The sequence below is a fragment of the Girardinichthys multiradiatus genome, chromosome 14 (assembly GCF_021462225.1).
Source record: "Girardinichthys multiradiatus isolate DD_20200921_A chromosome 14, DD_fGirMul_XY1, whole genome shotgun sequence".
In the NCBI taxonomy this organism is placed as follows: Eukaryota; Metazoa; Chordata; class Actinopteri; order Cyprinodontiformes; family Goodeidae; genus Girardinichthys; species Girardinichthys multiradiatus.
Genome location: NC_061807.1, coordinates 15,960,878 through 15,985,404, shown reverse-complemented (window position 1 = coordinate 15,985,404; position 24,527 = coordinate 15,960,878). Strand labels below are relative to the sequence as shown.

The 24,527-nt window shown below is 39.2% G+C and overlaps 1 protein-coding gene across 2 annotated transcripts; it reads left to right on the top strand.

Moving 5' to 3' along the window:
- Positions 1–3,749: 3,749 nt before the first annotated feature.
- LOC124880384 (N-acylneuraminate cytidylyltransferase-like) lies at positions 3,750–24,297 on the top strand. 2 transcript variants are annotated; one of them, XM_047385454.1, is made up of 8 exons: positions 3,750–4,026; positions 6,606–6,665; positions 15,913–16,055; positions 16,163–16,318; positions 16,509–16,666; positions 18,581–18,675; positions 18,867–18,921; positions 24,041–24,297. In XM_047385454.1, the coding sequence occupies exons 1-8, from the start codon at positions 3,872–3,874 to the stop codon at positions 24,068–24,070; spliced, it is 852 nt and encodes a 283-aa protein (XP_047241410.1). In that variant the 5' UTR covers positions 3,750–3,871; the 3' UTR covers positions 24,071–24,297. The 2 variants fall into 2 exon arrangements, with proteins under 2 accessions (XP_047241410.1, XP_047241411.1); XM_047385455.1 differs by lacking the exon at positions 6,606–6,665 and having other exon boundaries at positions 3,757–4,026.
- The last annotated feature ends 230 nt before the right edge of the window (positions 24,298–24,527 follow it).

Below are 24,527 nucleotides of genomic sequence, written 5' to 3'. Positions count from 1 at the left end.
TGGGAGGCAAGGAGGAACCCCAGCTGATAGAAATATATGATAATATTACAGTGGAATGAAAGAAGGTTAATTGCTAATGGACAGGAATTTAAATGGTATATAGATGGAATTGAAGAAAAACCAGAAATTATATGTATACAGGAGACGTGGTTAAAACCAAAACTAGATTTTGTAGTTAAAGGGTATAATAGTATCAGAAGGGATAGACAAGAAGGAAGTGGAGGAGGATATGGAATATTTATAAAAGAAGGGATACAATATCAGATATTAGGAAAAGGCAAAAATTTAGAATACATAGTAGTTGAAATTTACAATAAAAAAGAAAAATGTAAAATAATACATTTTTATAATCCATGTAAAACATTATCATTCGAGTTGATGGATGAATTAATGGGGTATTTAGAAGGAAAAGTAATCTGGTGTGGAGATTTTAATGCTAACAGCACATTATGGGGAAAATGTAATGGAAATAAAAAATTTGGTATGTATAAATGATGGAAAAGGAACAAGAATTAATGTAAAAACAGGTACAGAATCTGTGATTGATTTAACAATAGTATCAAATTGTTTAGCCAATAACTGTGAGTGGGACATTGACAAAGATACAACAATAGGCAGTGATCATTACCCCATTAAAATCATAACAGGAATATTAATAAATAACAGGAATACAGGATTATATAAAAGATAGAACTTTAATAAGATTGGGAAAATTTTTTATATTTAAGTCAAAAGAAATTGGAAGAAATAGATGAGTCAATTGATATAAATTGTTTAAATATAAATATCTGTAAAAAAATCTTACAGGCTGCAGAAGAATCAATAAAAAAAGGAGGAAGAAAGAACGATAAAAAAATTGTGCCATGGTGGACAAAAGATTGTAGTGAAGTAATAAAATTAAGAAATAAAGCATTTAAAATGTTAAAAAGTAATCCAATTTATCAGAATTTAATTGAGTACAAAAGAAAGCAGGCAAAGGTAAGAAAGATCATTAAACATACAAAAAGAGAATATTGGAGAAACTTTTGTAATACCGTAGAAAGAGAAACAAAAATTGATCAAATTTGGAAAACGATTAAAAGAATGAAGGGTATTAGAAATGAATATGGATATCCTATATTAAAAATAAATAATACAACTATAACGGAAGATAAAGAAAAAGCAGAAATATTAGCTAAAACATTTAGCAAAATTCATAGTTCAAATAATATTAGTGAAGAAGGAAAGAAAGGTAGGGAAATCACAAAGATGAAATATAAAGAATTAATGCAAAATAATGTCGATACAAATAAATTAATAAATGAACCATTTACACAAGGAGAATTGAACTTTGTTACCAGGAAAACAAAAAATACATCACCTGGAAAAGATCAAATGTACTATATGATGATAAAACATCTTAATGACAAAGCAAAAGACAAAATATTATAATTATACAATAAAGTCTGGGAGGAGGGAGAGTTGCCACAGAGCTGGAAGGAAGCAATAATTATTCCAATAGCTAAACCAGGAAAAGATAACACAAAACCAGAAAATTATAGACCAATCGCATTAACATCAAATATTTGTAAAATAATGGAAAAAATGATTAATAATAGATTAACATATTATTTAAATATTAATGGATATATATCTAGAAATCAAAATGGGTTTAGAAAAGGGAGAAGCACAAATGACTCTGCATTATGTTTAGAATATGAAATTAGGAGAGCACAAATAAACAAAGAAAATGTAGTAGCTGTATTTTTCGACATAGAAAAAGCTTATGACATGATGTGGGTTGAAGGATTATTAATTAAATAAAATAAAATGGGTATTACTGGAAAAATGTTTAACTGGATTAAAGATTTTTTATCAAATAGAACAATACAAGTAAGAATTGGTCAAGAATTGTCAGGTAAATATATAATAGATAATGGTACTCCTCAAGGAAGAATTATAAGTCCGTTATTGTTTTCTATAATGATAAATGATGTATTTAAAAATATTGGTAAGGAAGTCGGTTGCTCACTATTTGCAGATGATGGAGCTATATGGAAAAGGGGTCGTAATATCAAACTTATTGAAAAGAAAATACAGGATGAGATTATTAGAATAGAACAATGGGCAAATCAATGGGGATTTAAATTCTCAGTGGAAAAAACAAAAGTAATGGTGTTTACACAGAAAAGGAAACAAGAAAATATAAAACGAAAATTATACAATCAAGTTTTAGAACAAGTAAAAAATATAAAATTTTTAGGTATAAGGTTTGATGAAAACATTATATGGAAAGTACATATAGAAAGAATCATAGATAAATGCAAAAAAATATTAAATATTATGAGATGTATGGCTGGTGTTGATTGGGGAGCAGATCGAACATCATTAAAAATAATTTATACAGGATTAATTAGATCAAATATTGATTATGGAAGTATAATTTATGGATCAGCAGCAAACACTCACCTTATAAAATTAGACAATATACAACATCAAGCTTTAAGAATTAGTACAGGAGCAATCAGAACCAGTCCAATAGCAGCACTTCAGGTAGAGATGGGAGAGATGCCATTAGATCTAAGAAGGAAACAGTTAGCAATAAATTACTGGATAAACTTACAAAGCAATAATCCGGATCATCCTACACGTGATATTTTAAAACCATGCTGGGAAAACTAAAAAAAACAAGTTAAGAGTTTTGGTTGAATTATCAATAATATAGCAGAAGAATTTCAAATATATGAAAAAGAAATAAGTTTAATGTTGCCTTTGCCAGTAGTGCCACCGTGGCTGTTACCAGAAGCAGTGGTGGATATGGCGTTGATGGAAAAGAAAAAGGATCCAAAATGTAGATTAGATTCAAGTATAATACAAGAATATATAAACAATTACTATCATTATGTCCAGATTTACACAGACGCATCAAAAACAGATGAAAAAATAGGAGTAGCATTTATAATACCAGAATTTGGAGTGAAAGTAGGAAAAATAATTACAGATGGATTATCAGTATATTCAGGAGAATTATTAGCAATATTGTTAGCAGTGCAGTGGGTGGAGGATATAAAACCATTAAAAACAATCATTTGTTCAGACTCAAGTTCAGCATTATTAAGTTTAAAATATAATCATTCAGAGGGTAGACCAGACATTTTGTTGGAAATAAAACATACTTTATTTAGAATACAAAGAATGGGATAATATTAGTGTTTTTATGGGTACCAGCACATGTAGGAGTTGGAGGGAATGAGAAGGTGGACAGGATAGCAAAGAAGGCAACACAAAACAACATTAACTTTATAATTAATATTAGTAGGTCAGAGGCGAGAAATATAATTAAACAGAGAATCAGGAAAGAGTGGCAAAAAAGGTGGGATGAAGAAAAGAAAGGAAGATGGTTTTACAGAATCAACACAATAGTAGGAGAAGTAAGAACAGGAAGAAGGAGCTGAAAAGAGGAAAGATTAATTACAAGATTAAGAATAGGACATACAGGACTTAATTCTACATTGTTCAAGATAAAGAAACATAATACAGGAAAATGTGATCATTGTGGAGAGGAGGAAACATTAGAACATGTAATATTGAAGTGTCAGAAATATGAACAAGAAAGAACAATTTTAAGGAGAGAATTTGTAGGTATTAAAGAAAGTTTTATTTTGAGAGATACTTTGCAAAGAAGTTTAGGTAGCAAACATATTCAAATTATAATTAGATTTTTCAAAAAAACTAAATTAATAAATAGAATTTGATTGTTGTAATAGTAAATAAGATTTAAAACCATGAAGAACCACACTCCATACCAGTCGGTGGCGGTAATGCACATCATAACGTTATTTGCCAACTGCCAAAAAATAACACAGAAGAAGAAGAGGTCCCTCCGAGGACGATGAGAACCAGGAGCTCCAAGAAGGGACACATAGCTCTGATTCTGGCTAGAGGGGGGAGCAAAGGGATCCCGCTGAAGAACATCAAGAAGCTGGCTGGGTTCCCCCTCATCGTCTGGGTGCTGAGAGCGGCCATCGATTCCAAGATTTTCGAAAGGTGGGTTCTACGTTATGTACCGACTTCTGGACTAGACTGCTGCATCCCATATTTGACTGTTATATTACTTTCCTGCTTGTCCCAATACCCACACTACACCCTACGCCCCTCTATGAAGTGTTTACTTTGTACAAGTGCATGTAGGGGTTGAAGTGCGCAGGTTACAAGCGTGCAAAATTGGAGAATAGGGACAGTAGGGGTTACGTCATCGACTTGCACCTCTGCACCGTAACTGCAACATCAAAAAGGGCGGGAATCGGCGCTGTTTTCACAGTCTTGCTGCTAAAAAAACATATTTTAAAACTGCAACAAGCAATTGTTTTGAGGAGAAGAAAGTGCGGGAAGCAAATGAGGTTTATACACCAGACTCTCGCCGCGCCAGTGTTTGTTTGAAAGGTAACTTCAGTGTTATGGGCAACTGACTGCCCAGACTCACTCTGAACCCAGTGGTTTCTTACAATGTTGAGCCTGGAAAACCAGTAAAAATATATATTTGTCGGCTTGCTGTCTAAAGTTTACGCAGTTCTTATTATTCTGATTGTTTGGCTGGTTACGTTGACGGTTGTGATTTGGTTTTTGCTCAGGACGTCATCTACAGCAGTGAATTGTGGGTAATATACTTCTACGAAGTCGGCTTCGATGCGGGCTTCGCCGAAGGGCGGATGTGGGGCACAAAGGGGGCGGGGCTAAGGACCACTATGCACTCGAACCCATCAACGGGAACGCGCAATTCAGGGACACAAGGGTGGAAGTGCGAGTATTGGGACAGGGCCAGTCTGCACCTGGGTCCCTTTGACCAGGCTCGCAGTTAGACCTGGACTTCCTCTGTCGTGAGAGACACTGGGGGAAAAAAACAGCCCAAATGTAACCTTTTCCATCCAAATTACGTCAAAAATGTTCTTCTAACTGTTTCAATCTGACTGTCACCAGTTGATCTAAGTCTGTTCTCAAAAACGTCAATAGCTGTCAGTTAATATTGAACTGATAACAGCAATTACTGCTGCAAGTCTCTTGGGGTTTGCCTCTATCAGTTTTGCACATCGAGAGACTGAAATTCTTGCCCATTCTTCCTTGCAAAACAGCTGGAGCTCAGTGAGGTTGGATGGAGAGCGTTCGTGAACAGCAGTCTTCAGCTCTTTCCACAGATTCTCGATTGGATTCAGGTCTGGACTTTGACTAGGCCATTCCAACACCTGGATACGTTTATTTGTGAACCATTCTATTGTAGATTTGGCTTTATGTTTTGGATCATTGTCTTGTTGGAAGATAAATCTCCGTCCCAGTCTCAGGTCTCTTGAAGACTCCAACAGGTTTTCTTCCAGAATGGTTCTGTATTTGGCCCCATCCATCTTCCCATCAATTTTGACCATCTTCTCTGTCCCTGCTGATGAAAAGCAGGCCCAAACCATGATGCTGCCACCACCATGTTTGACAGTGGGGATGGTGTGTTCAGGGTGATGAACTGTGTTGCTTTTACACCAAACATATCGTTTTGCATTGTGGCCAAACAGTTCGATTTTGGTTTCATCTGACCAGAGCACCTTCTTCCACATGTTTGGTGTGTCTCCCAGGTGGCTTCTGGCAAACTTTAAACGAGACTTTTTATGGATATCTTTGAGAAATGGCTTTCTTCTTGCCACTCTTCCATAAAGGCCTGTTTTGTGTAGTGTACGACTGATTGTTGTCCTATGGACAGACTCTCCCACCTCAGCTGTAGATCTCTGCAGTTCATCCAGAGTGATCATGGGCCTCTTGGCTGCATCTCTGATCGGTCTTCTCCTTGTTCGAGATGAAAGTTTAGAGGGACGGCCGGGTCTTGGTAGATTTGCAGTGGTCTGATACTCCTTCCATTTCAATATGATTGCTTGCACAGTGCTCCTTGGGATGTTTAAAGCTTGGGAAATGTTTTTGTATCCAAATCCGGCTTTAAACTTCTCCACAACAGTATCTTGGACCTGCCTGGTGTGTTCCTTGGTCTTCATGATTGTCTCTGCGCTTTGAACAGAACCCTGAGACTATCACAGAGCAGGTGCATTTATACGGAGACTTGATTACACACAGGTGGATTCTATTTATCATCATCAGTCATTTGGGACAACATTGGATCATTCAGAGATCCTCACTGAACTTCTGGAGTGAGTTTGCTGCACTGAAAGTAAAGGGGCTGAATAATATTGCACGCCCCACTTTTCAGTTTTTTATTCGTTAAAAAAGTTTGACCAATAAATTTCATTCCACTTCATGATTGTGTCCCACTTGTTGTTGATTCTTCACAAAAAATTAGAATTTTATATCTTTATGTCTGAAGCCTGAAATGTGGCAAGAGGTTGAAAAGTTCAAGGGGGGCGAGTACTTTCGCAAGGCACTTTTCTACGCAGCTCAGCTGCGACTGAAAGACGCGCCATCAAACCGTATTTCCACGTCCTAATCGTTGCATGATATGTAGCTGTCTGGGTTGTCCCTGCAGGGGTCATGCAGAACTCGGTGTCTGAATTAGTGCCATGGTTGTCATATTTGCACTTGTGTGCAAATATAAGTGGTATGTCTTGAATAATATATGGATTTATATTTGCTTTCAGGAATTTACATACTGGGAGGACTTGTTGCTCAAAGATATCTGTTTCGCTTTACAGTATATGGTAAGCAAGAGGAAAGAAACTCCATTGTGAAACAGATTTTTTGTTTTTTATTCACAAGTACGTTTGTCACTAAACGAAGACAGAAAAAGTGTTGCTCAATAAACCAGTAAAATATCTCCTGGTTCCAGTAAGACAGTAGAAAGTGTAAAACTAAGCCTCCCTCTTCTCTTTCATATCTTCTGTGCTGATTCTAAACATAAAGTTCTGGGTTTAAAGATGCAGGATAATTAAGAAATAAATCATAGCAATTAATCACAGGTGGACCATTGATTAGTTAACTATTTCATTTTTCTAAATTACACATGTAATATTATATAAACTAAACTACTTAAATGAGGATACAGTTTTACTGAAGGTGAGACATACATATCATATGTATACAGTTATTAATAACTGTAATATTAGTACTGATAGGATGAGGCTCTATGCTATATTTTAAACACCACAACTTAACCTTTCCTCTCAATGTTTAATAGTAAGAACTGCACTATTGTCTCTCATGCTCAGTGCAGAACAAAAGACTGTGTTGAAAAATGTTTCATTTATTATTTTTGGCAGGACAAATTTCTCCAGAAATGGAACGAAGGGTTGAAAAGATGGCTGTAAAAGAGAACAGGTTCATAAAAGAAACATTTTAATGTTAATATTTCGAAAGCTCTCGGCATAATTAAAATAAATAAATGTGCGTCAGGATTTTACCATTTGACTAAGACTAAGAAAATCAACTTTATACCAGTTTCCTTTTTTGAAATGTAAGAAGACAATGGAGCCTTAGGAGTGGAACACTGATGAGAATGTAACGTTTAAAAAAGTAATTTATGTAGATGAGAAAATAAGCACATTTATCTGGTCCATAGTAAACGTCTTTGAGTTTAAGAAATAGTTTGTCAGCAAAAATTCAGATACCACAAAATATGTCATTATCTGATTCTGTTTCTCCACACTAAAAACTGCTGGGTTAAAAATAACCCTATTTGTAACCCATTGCTGGGTCACATTTGGACCGAGCCAACCCTGTGTTGTTTCAACTCAACAGGGCTGGGTTATTGGTTTGACCCAGCATACTGGATTAAGACAACAGTGGAAAGATTGCGTTAAAATGGGTTAAAATGAATAGTCCATCAAAAGGGATATTATACCACTATTTGCACAGGGCAACACAGGGACATGCATTCACACACTCATACCTAAGTGCTATTTAGTAATCAGCTAACCTAGCAGTCATGTTTCTGGACTGTGGAAGGAAGCCAGAGTACCCAGAGAAAACCAACACATGCACAGGGATAACAAACAAAGACCATGCTGAAAGATCCCAGGCTGGAATTCGAACCTCGGACATCCTTGCTGCAAGGCAATATTGCTACCAACTGCACCACTGTGCAGCCCTAGAATAACCCAATAATTTGCAATTCACAAAAACCCTATCTCTTTTAAATTGTTAGAGTTCACTATTTACTTACTGTGTTTTACATTAGAGAAAAATGTCAGTTTGTGAAGATTGATGTTGCTTCTTCTGAGGCTTGTCTTCAACCCAACCAATTGGGTAAAAGTTTGAGCCGAAGACTCTTTCCCAGCAGCTGAGTTATGAAAATAACCCAGCATTTGTTAGTGCTTCCTTTCCTTCATTCAGCTTCTAAACCAAGTAAAATTGTTATAAACCTTTTTTGTGTGATTCACAATAATTAACATGGAGTCTAAACCCAGCCGAGACAGAGAACTGGTACAACATGTCCTATGTTATTTTAACGTAAAATGACTTATAAACTGTCTTATGGAAATTTAAATATTTTAGGTTTGGGCTAAAGCCCCCAATGTTTTTAGACCCTAAAAACACCCCTGCCTTTGACACAAACATGCTCTTTTGTAGCCATAGAAATATGTGTTACCTATAAATACACTGCTCAAAAAAATAAAGGGAACACTAAAACAACACAATATAACTCCAAGTAAATCAAACTTCTGTGAAATCAAACTGTCCACTTAGGAAGCAACACTGATGGACAATCAATTTCACATGTTGTGTAAATGAAATAGACAACAGGGGGAAATCTTTGGTGATTAGCAAGAAACACTCAATAAAGGAGTGGTTCTGCAGGTGGGGACCACAGACCACTTCTCAGTACCGATGCTTTCTGGCTGATGTTTTGGTCACTTTTGAATGTTGGTGGTGCTTTCACACTCGTGGTAGCATGAGACGGACTCTACAACCCACACAAGTGGCTCAGGTAGTGCAGCTCCTCCAGGATGGCACATCAATGCGAGCTGTGGCAAGAAGATTTGCTGTGTCTGTCAGCGTAGCGTCCAGAGCCTAGAGGCGCTACCAGGAGACAGGCCAGTACACCAGGAGACGTGGAGGAGGCCGTAGGAGGGCAACAACCCAGCAGCAGGACTGCTACCTCCGCCTTTGTGCAAGGAGGAACAGGAGGAACACTGCCAGAGCCCTGCAAAAGGACCTCCAGCAGGCCACAAATGTGCATCTGCACAAACAGTTAGAAACCGACTTCATGAGGATGGTATGAGGTCCCGACGTCCACAAATGGGAGTTGTGCTCACAGCCCAACACCGTGCAGGACGCTTGGCATTTGCCAGAGAACACCAGGATTGACAAATTCACCACTGGCGCCCTGTGCTCTTCACAGATGAAAGCAGGTTCACACTGAGCACATGTGACAGACGTGACAGAGTCTGGAGACACCGTGGAGAGCGATCTTCTGCCTGCAACATCCTTCAGCATGACCGGTTTGGAGGTGGGTCAGTAATGGTGTGGGGTGGCTTTTCTTTGGAGGGCTGCATGGCCCTCAATGTGCTCGCCAGAGGTAACCTGACTGCCATTAGGTACCGAGATGAGATCCTCAGACCCCTTGTGAGACCATATGTTGGTGCGGTTGGCCCTGGGTTCCTCCTAATGCAGGACAATGTTAGACCTCATGTGGCTGGAGTGTGTCAGCAGTTCCTGCAAGATGAAGACATTGAAGCTATGGACTGGCCCGCCCGTTCCCCAGACTTGAATCCAATTGAGCACATCTGGGACATCTTGTCTCGCTCCATCCACCAACGTCACGTTGCACCACAGACTGTCCAGGAGTTGGTGGATGCTTTAGTCCAGGTCTGGGAGGAGATCCCTCAGGAGACCATCCACCGTCTCATCAGGAGCATGACCAGGCATTGTAGGGAGGTCATACAGACACGTGGAGGCCACACACAATACTGAGCCTCATTTTGACTTGTTTTAACGACATTACATCAAAGTTGGATCAGCCTGTAGTGTGTTTTTCCACTTTAAATTATTTGTGTGTGACTCCAAATCCAGGCCTCCATTGGTTAATAAATTTGATTTCCATTGATGATTTTTGTGTGATTTTGTTGTCAACATATTCAACTTTGTACAGAACAAAGTATTCAATGAGAATATTTCATTCATTCAGATCTAGGATGTGTTATTTGAGTGTTCCCTTTATTTTTTTGAGTAGTGTATATCTTATACATCTTAACCTTCTACCCTCAATCATGATGCACACCGTTCTGTACCACAGCCCCCAACCTTTGGCTCTGGTCCGAGAAACACGCACCAAGAGGGAGCCCCCGTCTAAATTTCTTCTGAAATTTTCTAATTTATTACTATTATTATTGTGTGAATGCTGAAGAGTGAATAATTTTAAACAGCAATTTCATAGACTTTTGAATATAGGCTGTAGTAAGCATTAGCAGTTTAGCTAATTTTAGCTTATACATTGCTTTTTCCATGGTAGATGGGTTAAATTAATATCAGCATTCATGCTAGTGATAGCCAATATGCTAATGTTATCATTTTAGCTTCTCTTTCTCCTCTCTTCTCTCTTAGCTGAAGAACACATTTGCGTTTTTTAGGCAACTTCTTGTTTGTTTTTGTGTTTTTTCAGCGTATTTGTTGTTAGTTAATTTTTTTCTGAAATTTCTGCAATTTTTTATGTTTTTTACCACTGACTTCAACTTCTTAGGCTATATTTTTTCTTCAGTCTGCGTTTTCAGCTCATCTATGGCAGCTCTTTCCTGCTTTTTTAAGTTTTTGTCAGTTCTTGCATTTCAACACCTCTTTCAACAAGTAGGTTTGAGGTAACTTTACATTATTAAGCTGTTTTATAGCTAATAGTCTTCCTGCTCAAACAGATCAGATGACAGTTTTTCTTTGCTGTTTCTGCTATTTCTACTAATTTATCAGATTTAAGCAGATTTTCTGCAGTCAATTTCAGCTTGTTTCTGTCAACTTTCAACTAAAAAAATTCAGCTTACACTGCATTTTCACAGGAAATGCAAATTTTTCTAGTTCAGATCTAGGATGTGTTATTTGAGTGTTCCCTTTATTTTTTTTGAGCAGTGTATATATCTATGTTTACAATTAATGCCATTATTAACACAAGTCCTCATGATCTAAAAGAAGAATTATTGATTAAAAGCCATTTGATAGGTGCATATTTCAGGGAAATTCCTGCAGGGCCAAGCTCAATTTGTGGCAGTGGCAGGTAAAATTGGCCACCGGAAGTGTCACAGCTTGCTGGATCTTGACAGGGGATGTCGCGAGGATGCCAGAAGGTGCCAGACCGGCTATAAAAGCCTGCCTCGGCAGCTGACGCTGTTTTTTGTGGAAACTAATGCTGATTAAAGGCAAACGGGATGTCATTATAGGTACTACTGCCTGTGGAGCTGTCAACGGAAGTGCTGTCGCTGTTTTTGTGGAAACACTGGCACTCTGTGGAAGTCCCTGGCCACAGGGGTGCCAGAGAGACAAGACTGACGCCTCTGTTTTGGGACACTGTAAGTTGTCGTCTTTGGACCGGAGTCTTTGAAAAAGAAACTTAGTCAATCACTCAACCTGGATGGCATTAAATTGACCTCTGATGATAATGTAAAAAACCTTGGTGTTATTTTTGACCAGGACATGTCATTTAAATCCTATATTAAACAGGTTTCTAGGATTTCCTTCTTTCATCTCCAGAACATTTGTTACTTCAAGGCTGGACTATTGTAATTCTTTACTATCAGGATGTCCACAAAATGCAGTTAAAAGCCTTCAGCTGATTCAGAATGCTGCAGCAAGAGTTCTGATGAAAATTAAAAAGAGAGATCATATTTTTCCTATTTTAGCTTCCCTTCATTGGCTCCCTGTTAAATCCAGAATATAATTTAAAATTCTCCTCCTCACATATAAAGCCCTTAATGATTTAGCTCCATCATACATCAGAGATCTGATTGTTCCATATGTTCCTAACAGGGCACTTTGTTCTCAGACTGCAGGTTTACTGGTGGTTCCTAGAGTCTCTAGAAGTAGAATGGGAGGCAGATCCTTTAGTTATCAGGCTCCTCTCCTGTGGAACCAGCTCCCGGTTTTGGTCCGTGAAGCAGACACCCTGTCTACTTTTAAGGCTAGGCTTAAAACTTTCCTTTTTGATAAAGTTTATAGTTAGAGAGGGATAGGTTATCCTGAGCTATCTCTGTAGTTATGCTGCTATAGGCTTAGGCTGCTGGAGGACATAATGACCACTTTCACCCTCTTCGCTACATTCTCATACTACTCTCCAATTTTGCATTATTTGCTGTTATTTCAGCTTTTAACTTTCTGTTCTCTCTGTTTTTTCTCCTCCTAGAAGCTACACCTGGCCTGGCTCTGTGTCTACCTGTGACACCTCCCTACACTTGGCTCTGTCTTTTAGTGTTTAACCCTATTTTTCTCCTAGACATATCTACTGACTGAGCTTAACTGTAACTAATTATATGTGCTCTCTTTCAGACTCTAACCTTGAAAACTGGCTCAGAGTTTATCTGTTCTTTCTTTCTAGATGAAACGACTAAAGGAGCTACATCCATTAACATTTACTTTTCCTTCCCATAGAAAGGACTCCTGGATCAGTGCTTCTTTGTTCTTTTTGTGTCTCTGCTCTGTTCTCTCAAACCCCCAGTCGGTCGTGGCAGATGGCCGCTCACACTGAGCCTGGTTCTGCTGGAGGTTTCTTCCTGTTAAAAGGGAGTTTTTCCTCTCCACTGTCTCTACATGCTCATCTGGGAGGAGGGAATGCTGCAAGTCACTGACTGGATGCAATCTGCTGGGTTTCCTTAGACAGAAAAAGTTTTTATCCAATTTGAATAAATAACTGAATCTGGCTTCACTGTTCAATTGTTAGGATTAATTGTAATGTATGTACCTGACTTGGAATCTGTATGATTCGATTGAATTGACGTGGTAAAGTGCCTTGAGACGACATGTGTTGTAATCTGGCGCTATATAAATAAAACTAAATTGACTTGAAAATCATCTGAACATGGGTTTTCATTCTCCAGGTATTGTTCGAAACTCTAGTCTGTTACTCATTCTTAAACCTAAATTTAAAGTTACATTTTTTTTAAGAAGAAACATTGACAGACATACTTTTGTGACCTCTATTGCTCAATAGTCCATAGCTCAGCTTCCTTCTGCATAGTTTGTCTGTGGCACTTAAATTGCTTTTTTTCTGTTTGTGTACATGCTTTAGGATTTATTTATGATATTCAGTTTGAGAAATACAACATGACCTCAACCTGGAGCTGGCACTTCTGGAAGCGGCACTTCAGCTGCCACCAGAAGTGCTGTTTTACCACTCAAAAACATCTCAGCCATGGCAGCATGTTAAAGGCCTTTACAGCCGGTCTGGCACCCCGTTGCATCCTCATGGTATCCTCTGGCACCCCCGTGGCAACCGTGTGGCCAGGGACTTCCACAGAGTGCCAGTGTGTTTTCAAGCAACAGTAACTGGTCAATGCTCTATAATAAACCGACTGTTTGTGCAATGAGTCTTTGTAATAACTAATGACATCCCGTTTGCTGATAATCAGCATTAGTTTCCACAAAAACAGCAGCAGCCACCGTGGCAGGCCTTTATAGCCGGTCTGGCACCTTCCGGCATGCTGTGACACAGCTGAAGCTGCCACAGGAACTGACATAAATTGAGCTTGCCGTCTCTCGGAAATTATACAGGTCCTTCTCAAAATATTAGCATATTGTGATAAAGTTCATTATTTTCCATAATGTCATGATGAAAATTTAACATTCATATATTTTAGATTCATTGCACACTAACTGAAATATTTCAGGTCTTTTATTGTCTTAATACGGATGATTTTGTCATACAGCTCAAGAAAACCCAAAATTCCTATCTCACAAAATTAGCATATCATTAAAAGGGTCTCTAAACGAGCTATGAACCTAATCATCTGAATCAACGAGTTAACTCTAAACACCTGCAAAAGATTCCTGAGGCCTTTAAAACTCCCAGCCTGGTTCATCACTCAAAACCCCAATCATGGGTAAGACTGCCGACCTGACTGCTGTCCAGAAGGCCACTATTGACACCCTCAAGCAAGAGGGTAAGACACAGAAAGACATTTCTGAACGAATAGGCTGTTCCCAGAGTGCTGTATCAAGGCACCTCTGTGGGAAGGAAAAATGTGGCAGAAAACGCTGCACAACGAAAAGAGGTGACCGGACCCTGAGGAAGATTGTGGAGAAGGGCCGATTCCAGACCTTGGGGGACCTGCGGAAGCAGTGGACTGAGTCTGGAGTAGAAACATCCAGAGCCACCGTGCACAGGCGTGTGCAGGAAATGGGCTACAGGTGCCGCATTCCCCAGGTCAAGACACTTTTGAACCAGAAACAGCGGCAGAAGTGCCTGAACTGGGCTACAGAGAAGCAGCACTGGACTGTTGCTCAGTGGTCCAAAGTACTTTTTTCGGATGAAAGCAAATTCTGCATGTCATTCGGAAATCAAGGTGCCAGAGTCTGGAGGAAGACTGGGGAGAAGGAAATGCCAAAATGCCAGAAGTCCAGTGTCAAGTACCCACAGTCAGTGATGGTCTGGGGTGCCGTGTCAGCTGCTGGTGTTGGTCCACTGTGTTTTATCAAGGGCAGGGTCAATGCAGCTAGCTATCAGGAGATTTTGGAGCACTTCATGCTTCCATCTGCTGAAAAGCTTTATGGAGATGAAGATTTCATTTTTTAGCACGACCTGGCACCTGCTCACAGTGCCAAAACCACTGGTAAATGGTTTACTGACCATGGTATCACTGTGCTCAATTGGCCTGCCAACTCTCCTGACCTGAACCCCATAGAGAATCTGTGGGATATTGTGAAGAGAACGTTGAGAGACTCAAGACCCAACACTCTGGATGAGCTAAAGGCCGCTATCGAAGCATCCTGGGCCTCCATAAGACCTCAGCAGTGCCACAGGCTGATTGCCTCCATGCCACGCCACATTGAAGCAGTCATTTCTGCAAAAGGATTCCTGACCAAGTATTGAGTGCATAACTGTACATGATTATTTGAAGGTTGATGTTTTTTGTATTAAAACCACTTTTCTTTTATTGGTCGGATGAAATATGCTAATTTTGTGAGATAGGAATTTTGGGTTTTCATGAGCTGTATGCCAAAATCATCCGTATTAAGACAATAAAAGACCTGAAATATTTCAGTTAGTGTGCAATGAATCTAAAATATATGAATGTAAAATTTTCATCATGACATTATGAAAAATAATGAACTTTATCACAATATGCTAATATTTTGAGAAGGACCTGTAATATTAACAGAAGTCCTCAGTTGATAGGTGCATAGTGCAGGAAAATATATCTGTGTCCAATGTAAAACAACAAAACGTTATTTTAATACCAGCAGAAATCCCATTTAAAGAATTGCACTGTAGTAATAAAAATGGCGACTAAAGAAGATTGATCTATTTAACTTAAAATCCTTCTAAAAGACTTAAACATGCAGAGCAGTGTGGCCCCAGGACCAGGATTGTCTCAAAGCTGTTAATGCCATAAATTAAAGAAAACGGAGGATGAGACATTTCTCCTTTTTTCTCATTATTTAGCCTCCAAGCAGCTTGTTTTTCATGTGTTCTTGAGCAACGTTTCTCCAGGCTTTCTGAAAGGGTTTAATAGTTGTTCTTTGGACTTTTGCTGTTTTTTTTAATACTGACTTTTAGTTCAGTTTCTAGTTCAGATAAATACCACAAATCTCACATTTTTATTTATAATAATATTGCAAACTATGTATCCATTTTTTTCAATTTCACAGTTATACATGACCTAAAATCCCAAACAAGTTGCAATATGAGTAAATGTGAAAAGGTTCAAGGTGTACGAATGCTTTTGTAAGAGATTATATATTATTGAATTATTCTGGACTGGGAAGAAACGTGAATTAAATTGAGTTTATGATGTTTTTATGTCTTGTTTTCAGTGTCTGGGTGTCAACAGACCACGATGAGATTGAAAAAGTTGCCAAATCCTGGGGGGCCAAAGTCCACCGCAGGAGCGAGAAAGTCTCCAGGGACTGTTCCACTTCTCTGGAGACCATACAGGAGTTTCTCAAGAACCACCCAGGTATGAGAAGCTCACCTGGACACAAGATGTCTGTCACTGAATTTATCCCCGGTGTGACCCAAAGGTTCAGGGTGAAAAATCACAGATTAGTGTTTTTCTTTTTACAGACGTGACGGTGGTCTGTAACATCCAGGCTACATCTCCGTGTCTCCACCCGTCTCACTTACAGGAGGCCCTGAAGAAGATGATTGACAAGAAATGTGACTCAGTCTTCTCTGTGGTCCGGAGATACCAGTTCCGCTGGAAGGAGGTCAGGAAGGGAAGTGAGTCAAACAAACTCCTGACCTTCAGGATGAACTTCATCCTCCCCAGTTTGACTCATTCAGGTTTCGGTTCTGCTGTAGGTTTTAAAGAACCTACAGCAGAACATGTTCTCCATCTGAGGTTCTCTGTGTGAATGCTTCTGCTGTCGCCTTTTCTTCAACCTAAGATGTTTCTCCTCCTTCCTTCCAGGCAACATAAAAACTAAGCCGGAGAATCTGGACCCTGAGAATCGTCCGCGGCGTCAGGACTGGGATGGAGAGCTCTATGAGAACGGCTCGTTTTACTTCGCCACCAGAGACCTCATCATGAACAAAACGGGGCGCTTGAAGAAGAATAGATGCTTGCAGGTTAACTCTCAGCCCCTCACATCTTAATCTAGAAGCCTTCCTGTGATGGAGCTCCAGTCATGAGTTTACATAAAATCCTCATCTGCATGAATGTCTGTAAATTAGGGCGTTTAAAAGAACATTTGAAGCATCGAATGATTTTACACTATTTAAATAAATGTCCCTTAGCAACCTGCAGAGCAACAACACGCTGGGATGTAATCATCTCCAAGCTGATGTTTGGATGGACCTTTGAACCTTGGACCTTCTTGAAAGTTGGTAGTTCATTTTGGTTTTCTAACATGGACTCAGCTTTTCATCAGTCCACACATTTCTGGTCTGGTTTAGGTTGCAATCATTCTCCAATCCTAATCGAGTCTCCTTCATTGATTCCAAGTCCTGCCCTGATGTGTGTTTGTAATCATTGTCCTGTTGTTTCTAAGTTTCAACCGTCCAATGGTTAGTGAGTTGAAGTTTGGTCTTCCTCCTTCATCATATCATCCACTTTAAGCTATACATCAGAACCATGGTACTGCCACCTCCATGCTAATCAGGTGGTGCAGCTTTTTGGGTTCTTTAGGCCTCAATGTGACTCCTCCAAACATACATCTTCTTAATGTGGCAAAATAGCTCAGTCTTCGTCTCGTCCGACCATGAAACTTTTCTCTGGAGGACATATGGCTTGTCCACGTGGGCTGCTGCACGTTTTCACTTGTGCTTGAGACGAGGCTTTTATCATAGTGAGCGCCTTCTCAGTCCTGATGAAAAATGATCTTCTCATGTTGCAGCATCTTTAGGTTCATGGCAGGCTTGATCCTTGGTGGCTCCTGATCAAGCCAACTGGTTTCCTTACATCTATGTTGGGGTCAGTTGGTTGAAATTAGACACATGTGGATGTTCCAGCAGGACAATGAGCCCAAACACTCGGATAAAGGAAACCAACAATACACTCCTGGATCAGCTGCACGTTTAATCCAAGTTTAAATTTATACACTATACCTAAAAGCCACGTCTGGGCCAGAAACCAATCAGTTTGAATGAGCTCTGTCTGCATCTTTCAAAAGAATGTTAGAAACTTAGATGTGGACGGAGTATTTTATTTCAACCAGATTTATCTAAAATTATGAATCTGTGCATTGATCCAGAGGGGTCAGGGCAGATTGTAGAGGTATTTCCTGTTGATCCCTAGACAAAGCCTCTTTAATAGACTTATAAATATCATATTTAGCTTTATTGATGCTACGCAGCAAACAATTCCAGCTAGATGCACAATCGTCTCTAAACGCACACGTTCTCCCATTATTTTGTATCCATCCTACTGTGGCTTCAGACAGTTTCTACATATGTTCAGGAATACAGACCTTAGCTTTTTTTATCACTCTCAACATGAGCATCAGGCTTAGGAATGTGCTAGAAGCCATTGTATCATCAGACATCGAAGTATGAATTGAAAAACAAAGTGAACAGAACTGATCCTGTTGTGTTGCTGCTGGGAGCTTGAGAGTAACGTAAAAAATAGTTGTTAGATTAATCAAAAAAATAATCGTTGGACTAATACCTAAAAAAATAATCATTGGGTGCAGCTCTAGTTTATTTACCACTAATACCTGTTAATAGATATTCTTCACATGCCAAGGATCTATTGTAAACACTTTGTCACCATCTAGTGGTCAGAGTTATGCTCAGTTATGCCTGATTCACAAATTTTCACACTGAAAACCTAAAGTCATGTTTGTTACAGTTGAATCAACAATTAACTTAGAATCCGTTTGACAACAAACAAGCAAGGTTCAGGCAGTAAGGGGTTAAAATTCCCTGAAAATAATGGTTCAATAAAATTATATTCAACATGTTATGACCAGATGTTTCACCAGTAGTGTGTTGATCAGTTTTAAACGTTCAGCTGCTCTGATGTTGGTGTCGGACTCTCTTCAGGGCGGTAAGGTTGCCTACTTTGAGATGGAGCCACAGCACAGCGTGGACATCGACGTGGACATCGACTGGCCCGTGGCAGAGCTGAAGGTTCAGAGGTGAATTTAAACCTGTATTTAATAGTTCGACTGCTTTAACTCTTAAAAGAAATTATTATTTCGGATTCTTCAGCTTTTACCTTCAAACCTTCTGTTTTAAATTCTCCATTTTATATTTCAGTCATTTTTCTGTCAGGAGGTCCTGCTGTACTTTTTTCTGCTATTTATTTTTGGTTCTGTGCTTCCAACAGGTACGGTTACTTCGGCCGGGAGAGAGGAGCTACTGAAGGATGTGTCCCTACATCGGTAAAAACCTGGACTTTTAAAGTATTTATGACTTGGTCAAGTTAATGTTTAAAAAAACACTTAAAATTTTGGGATATTTTGAAAGACATGAATGTTTGAACTGTCAAATATCTGTTTATAGTCTTTTATCAAACAAGCTGCTGGTGCTAAAATGAAAGAAATGTACTTAATCCTCCCTCAATCTTAGAGGGGTCACACTGGGCTGCAGGGAGCTCTCCACATCACATTTCCGACCATTGCTCTAGATTTTTGGTCCTGAGGGGGGTCAGAGCAACTTCGGGCACAGTTCTTTCTGGCGCCTCCCGTGACTTCCGCCTCGCTTTGTACTAGCGCTTAGCCAGGACTGCAGGAGGGACTGACAGCTTTTGGAGACGTCAGAACATTTTGGGCTGTTATTTAAACTTTATTTAAACCAGTTAAAACATTTTCTTCAGTAAAAACATGATCATTATTTTGATATTTACTCACTAAAACATATTTTAAAGTCAGCATGATTTAAGGCAGAGCTGTGCTCCCAGACGGGTACAGATCTGCAGCCCCTCAGTCTCCCAGCAACCAGCGCAGCCGAGCCTCAGCACACTTTGAGGTTGGACCATCCTTTTCCAAGAGAGCAGAGCATATTGCTCCCAAGGGTCAAGAGGTCATGTTGGCTTTTCAGCATTAATGTGGAATAGTTTATTTCTTTAAATATTCCTGGATTATTTTATGTTCAGCAAAAGGATCTTTTAACTGGTTAAAAGTGAGAGGATTGTTTAATGTCTGCTCATGGAGACAAGATGGCTGTTCTTCCACTCAGTGTAGATCTGTGAGTTAAGCTTTAATGTAAATGCAACAAACTATAAACTGACAACAAAGCAACTAAATCCGACGACAAGGCAGCAAATATACTTTAACCCTCCCGCAGTCTTGGCTAAGCGCTAGTACAGAGTGAGGCAGATGTCACTGGAGGCACCTGAAAGAACATTCTTCCTGGAGTTGCTCTGACCCCCCTCAGGACCAAACATCTAGAGAAATGGTCAGAAATGTGATGTGGAGGGCTCCCTGCAGCCCAGCATGTGGGAAAACCATGAAAGAGATGGGGGGGAACTCAAGTAGCACACGCAGGGTCTGTATGCAAAGCACTAAAACCTCTTCTGTTTGTTGTTTTGTACCGTCCACCAGGCCCTTACTCTCAATTTTTAGATCAGCTTTCAGACATTGTATCTGATTTAGTGTTAAATACAGATAAAGTTATTATAGTGGGGGATTTTAACATTCATGTTGACATTGAAAGTGATAGCCTAAATATAGCGTTTAATGCTATCTTAGACTCAATTGGCTTTGCTCAAAACATTAACAAATCTACCCACCTTTGTCTTCATTCTCTGGACCTTGTGCTGACCATATGGCATTGAGTGTAAAGACATAAAAATATTCTCTCATAACCCTGTCCTGTCTGACCATTTCTTAACCTTTGAGTTTAATTTAACCGAGTACTCCACACCTGAAAGAACATTTCATTTTAGTAGATCATTATCAGGCGATGCTGTAACAACCTTTAAAGAATCTGTTCCACTTTTAATTTCCTCATTATCACTGAAAAGCACAATGAAGGGCAATAATTCTGTTTCTGCCCCTTTACAAATTGATTCTCTTGTTCATAGTGTTTCTTCATCATTGCGTGGTGCATTAGACAATGCAACCCCCTTGAAAAAGAAGGTAATCATTAATAGGAGGCTAGCTCCTTGGTTTAATTTAGATCTGCGTACTTTAAAGCACAATGTAAGAAAATTGGAGAGAAAATGGCGCTCTGCACACCTAGAGGATTCCTACTTAATCTGGAAAAATAGCCTACTGTTGTATAAAAAGACGCTTCGCCAAGCTAGAACAGCTTATTTCTCATCATTAATAGAAGAGAACAAGAATAATCCTAGGTTTCTCTTTAGTACAGTTGCAGTTATGACTTTATGGGATTCTTCTTAAAACAAATTGATTCTATTAAAAATTAAATCTTTGACATACTCCCGGAGATAATTACTTCATCCTCAGCAAGTGAGACAACATTGGAAATAACTGCAGAACCTGATCTGTGTTTGGACTGTTTTGATCCTGTGAAGCTTCCTGAGGTATCAGAAATATTAGCTTCATCTAAACCTTCAACTTGTATGTTAGACCCAATCCTGACCAAATTATTTAAGGAAGTGTTCCCTCTGATTACCAGCCCCATTTTAGATATGATTAATCTATCTTTAGTAAATGGATATGTACCACAGGCTTTTAAGTTAGCTGTAATTAAACCTTTACTTAAGAAACCTTCGCTTGATCGAGATGACTTGAAAAATTACAGACCTATATCCAATCTTCCATTCTTATCTAAAATTTTCTGCTTCTAAATTCAGACAAGACAGAAGTAGCGTCTTTGGACCGGGGTCTTTAAAAAGGAAACTGCTTAGTCAATCACTTAACCTGGATGGCATTAAATTGACCTCTGATAATAAAGTAAAAAACCTTGGTGTTACTTTTGACCAGGACATGTCATTTAAATCCCATATTAAACAGGTTTCTAGGATTTCCTTCTTTCATCTCCGGAACATTGCCAAAATTAGAAATATCCTATCCAGGTGTGACGCTGAAAAACTAGTCCATGCATTTGTTACTTCAAGGCTGGACTATTGTAATTCTTTACTATCAGTATGTCCACAAAATTCAATTAAAAGCCTTCAGCTGATTCAAAATGCTGCAGCAAAAGTTCTGATGAAAATTAAAAAGAGAGATCATATTTCTCCTATTTTAGCTTCCCTTCATTGGCTCCCTGTTAAATCCAGAATAGAATTTAAAATTCTCCTCCTCACATATAAAGCCCTTAATGATCTAGCTCCATCATACATCAGAGATCTGATTGGTCCATATGTTCCTAACAGAGCACTTCGTTCTCAGACTGCAGGTTTACTGGTGGTTCTTAGAGTCTCTAGAAGTAGAATGGGAGGCAGATCCTTTAGTTATCAGGCTCCTCTCCTGTGGAACCAGCTCCCAGTTTTAGTCCATGAGGCAGACATCCTGTCTACTTTTAAGGCTAGGCTTAAAACTTTCCTTTTTGATAAAGCTTATAGTTAGAGTGGCTTAGGTTATCCTGAGCTATCTTCCTTATTTTTTACCTCCGTCTTCTTCCCTCCCTGTTGGTTGGAGTAAGGGGGAATCAGGTTTAGCCTAAACTGGCTCAGTTATGGTTGAGGTGCAAACACACCCTCCATTTCTGCTACCTGTATGACCCCTTCTCTTTTCCAATGATTATAATCAGTCTGACAGAGGGAGGTATCCCAATCATTGTGGTTTTTAGTATAACAATGACCATCAGTGGGACCCTTTGTGGGGTGCCTTGAGACGACATTGTTGTAAATAAGCGCCGTTTAACTAAATAATCTGAACTGAAACTATCTGTGTAGTTATGCTGCTATAGGCTTAGGCTGCTGGAGGACATAACGACCACTTTCAGCCTCTTCGCTACATTCTCATACTACTCTCCAATTTTGCATTATTTGCTGTTATTTCAGCTTTTAACCTTGTTCTCTCTTTTCTCTTCAGTGTGAGCGGCCATCTGCCACGACCGACTGGGGGTTTGAGAGAACAGAGCAGAGACACAAAGAGAACAAAGAAGCACTGATCCAGGAGTACTTTCTATGGGAAGGAAAAGTAAATGTTGATGGATGTAGCTCCTTTAGTCGTTTCATCTAGAAAGAAAGAACAGATAAACTCTGAGCCAGTTTTCAAGGTTAGAGTCTGAAAGAGAGAACATAGAGTTTGTTACAGTTAAGCTCAGTCAATTTCCATGTCTAGGAGAGAGAAAGGGTTAAACACTAAAAGACAGAGCTATGTGGATCATCAGTAGAGGGTGAGCATTAAGTTGTTGCCAGCAGAAGCTCGGACGATGCCCCTCTCCAGAAAGGTGTCACAAGTTGAGGTGCAAGCACACCCTCCATTTCTGCTACCTGTGTGACCCCTTCTCTTTTCCAATTGTTGTGATCAGTCAAAGTTTATCTGTTCTTTCTTTCTAGGTGAAACGACTAAAGGAGCTACATCCATTAACATTTACTTTTCCTTCCCATAGAAAGGACTCCTGGATCCGTGCTTCTTTGTTCTTTTTGTGTCTCTGCTCTGTTCTCTCAAACCCCCAGTCGGTCGTGGCAGATGGCTGCTCACACTGAGCCTGGTTCTGCTGGAGGTTTCTTCCTGTTAAAAGGGAGTTTTTCCTCTCCACTGTCGCTACATGCATGCTCAGTATGAGGGATTGCTGCAAAGTCAACGCCAGTGACTGTCCACTGTCTCTACATGCTCATCCAGGAGGAGTGACTGCTACAAGTCTCTAACTCGATGCAATCTGCTGGGTTTCCTTAGATAGAAAAACTTTTTATCTAATTTGAATAAATAACTGAATCTGACTGCACTGTTCAATTGTTAGGATTAATTGGAATGTATGTAACTTACTTGAAATCTATATGATTCGATTGAATTGACTTTTGTGAAGTGCCTTGAGACAACATGTGTTGTGAATTGGTGCTATATAAATAAACTAAATTGAAATTGAATTGTGACCCCTCCAAGACTGGGATAGTTAAACAGATGCTTCCAACCAATCTGTCAGAATATTATCTGTTTTTGTTACTGTTTTTACCTGATGAGATGGTGAATAATATTAACAATATATTCACCGTAATATTAACAGACTGTGTTGAAACCTTGGATCCAGGGTTAGTCTGGAAAAATATTTAATTAGTGTTTTCAAGTCTGAATAACTGTTGGAAATGAAAAATAGAGAATGGAAAATTATTGGATTTTATGGCTTCAGTGTCTGTTCCTTTGCCTAAAAGTTGAATCTGTCCATTCATCCATCCATTAGTCTGCCAGATCATCCGCCCATTTGATTTTTACAGGTTCTACATTTAAACCCTGACCAGAGTAGAAATATCTGCCACAGATCCACATTGAACTAAAACAGACAAGGAACTTTAGAAATTAGCATGTGGAGAAGTCTGTATTTTGCTAAACTAAACCCACAGTAAACCAGTCTTTCTAATGGCTGAGTTATGTTGGTGGAGCAGTAAAGTGTTTGAGTGTAATTATTTTCTTAAATGTCCCCACCCAGGCAACGATACAGCAGACGCCAGCTGTCTGAAGCTGGCGGGTCTGAGAGCCGTACCTGCCGACGCTCCATTCACATTGACAAAAACTTATCGGGTAAGATCGGGCGCATCCCCGCAAAGGAACGAGCAGCGAGAAGAGGAGCTTGCAAAAGGATCGCACCCACCCTGTCACCTGAGTGTCTTGTTTTGAGAGTTCTTTCTTGGTGGTTTAGTTCCTGAGGTCAACAAAAGAAACAGAAATAAAACTATTATATCTGTATCAATGTTACAGCAAAGGTGTGTCTCTTTTTCTCCATATAAAATTGCAACGTTCTCACCGTGTAGGTGTTGGTTTCACGCTTTCGTCGTTTGTCATAAATATCTGCAAATTTACATTTTAAACGTTGCAAAATTTTGAAATTATAAACTGTATTTCACACAGGAACTATATATTACAGATCTCACTGAAGGCATGAATTAAGTCCCAACTGGCCAAAAATCGATGTTTTT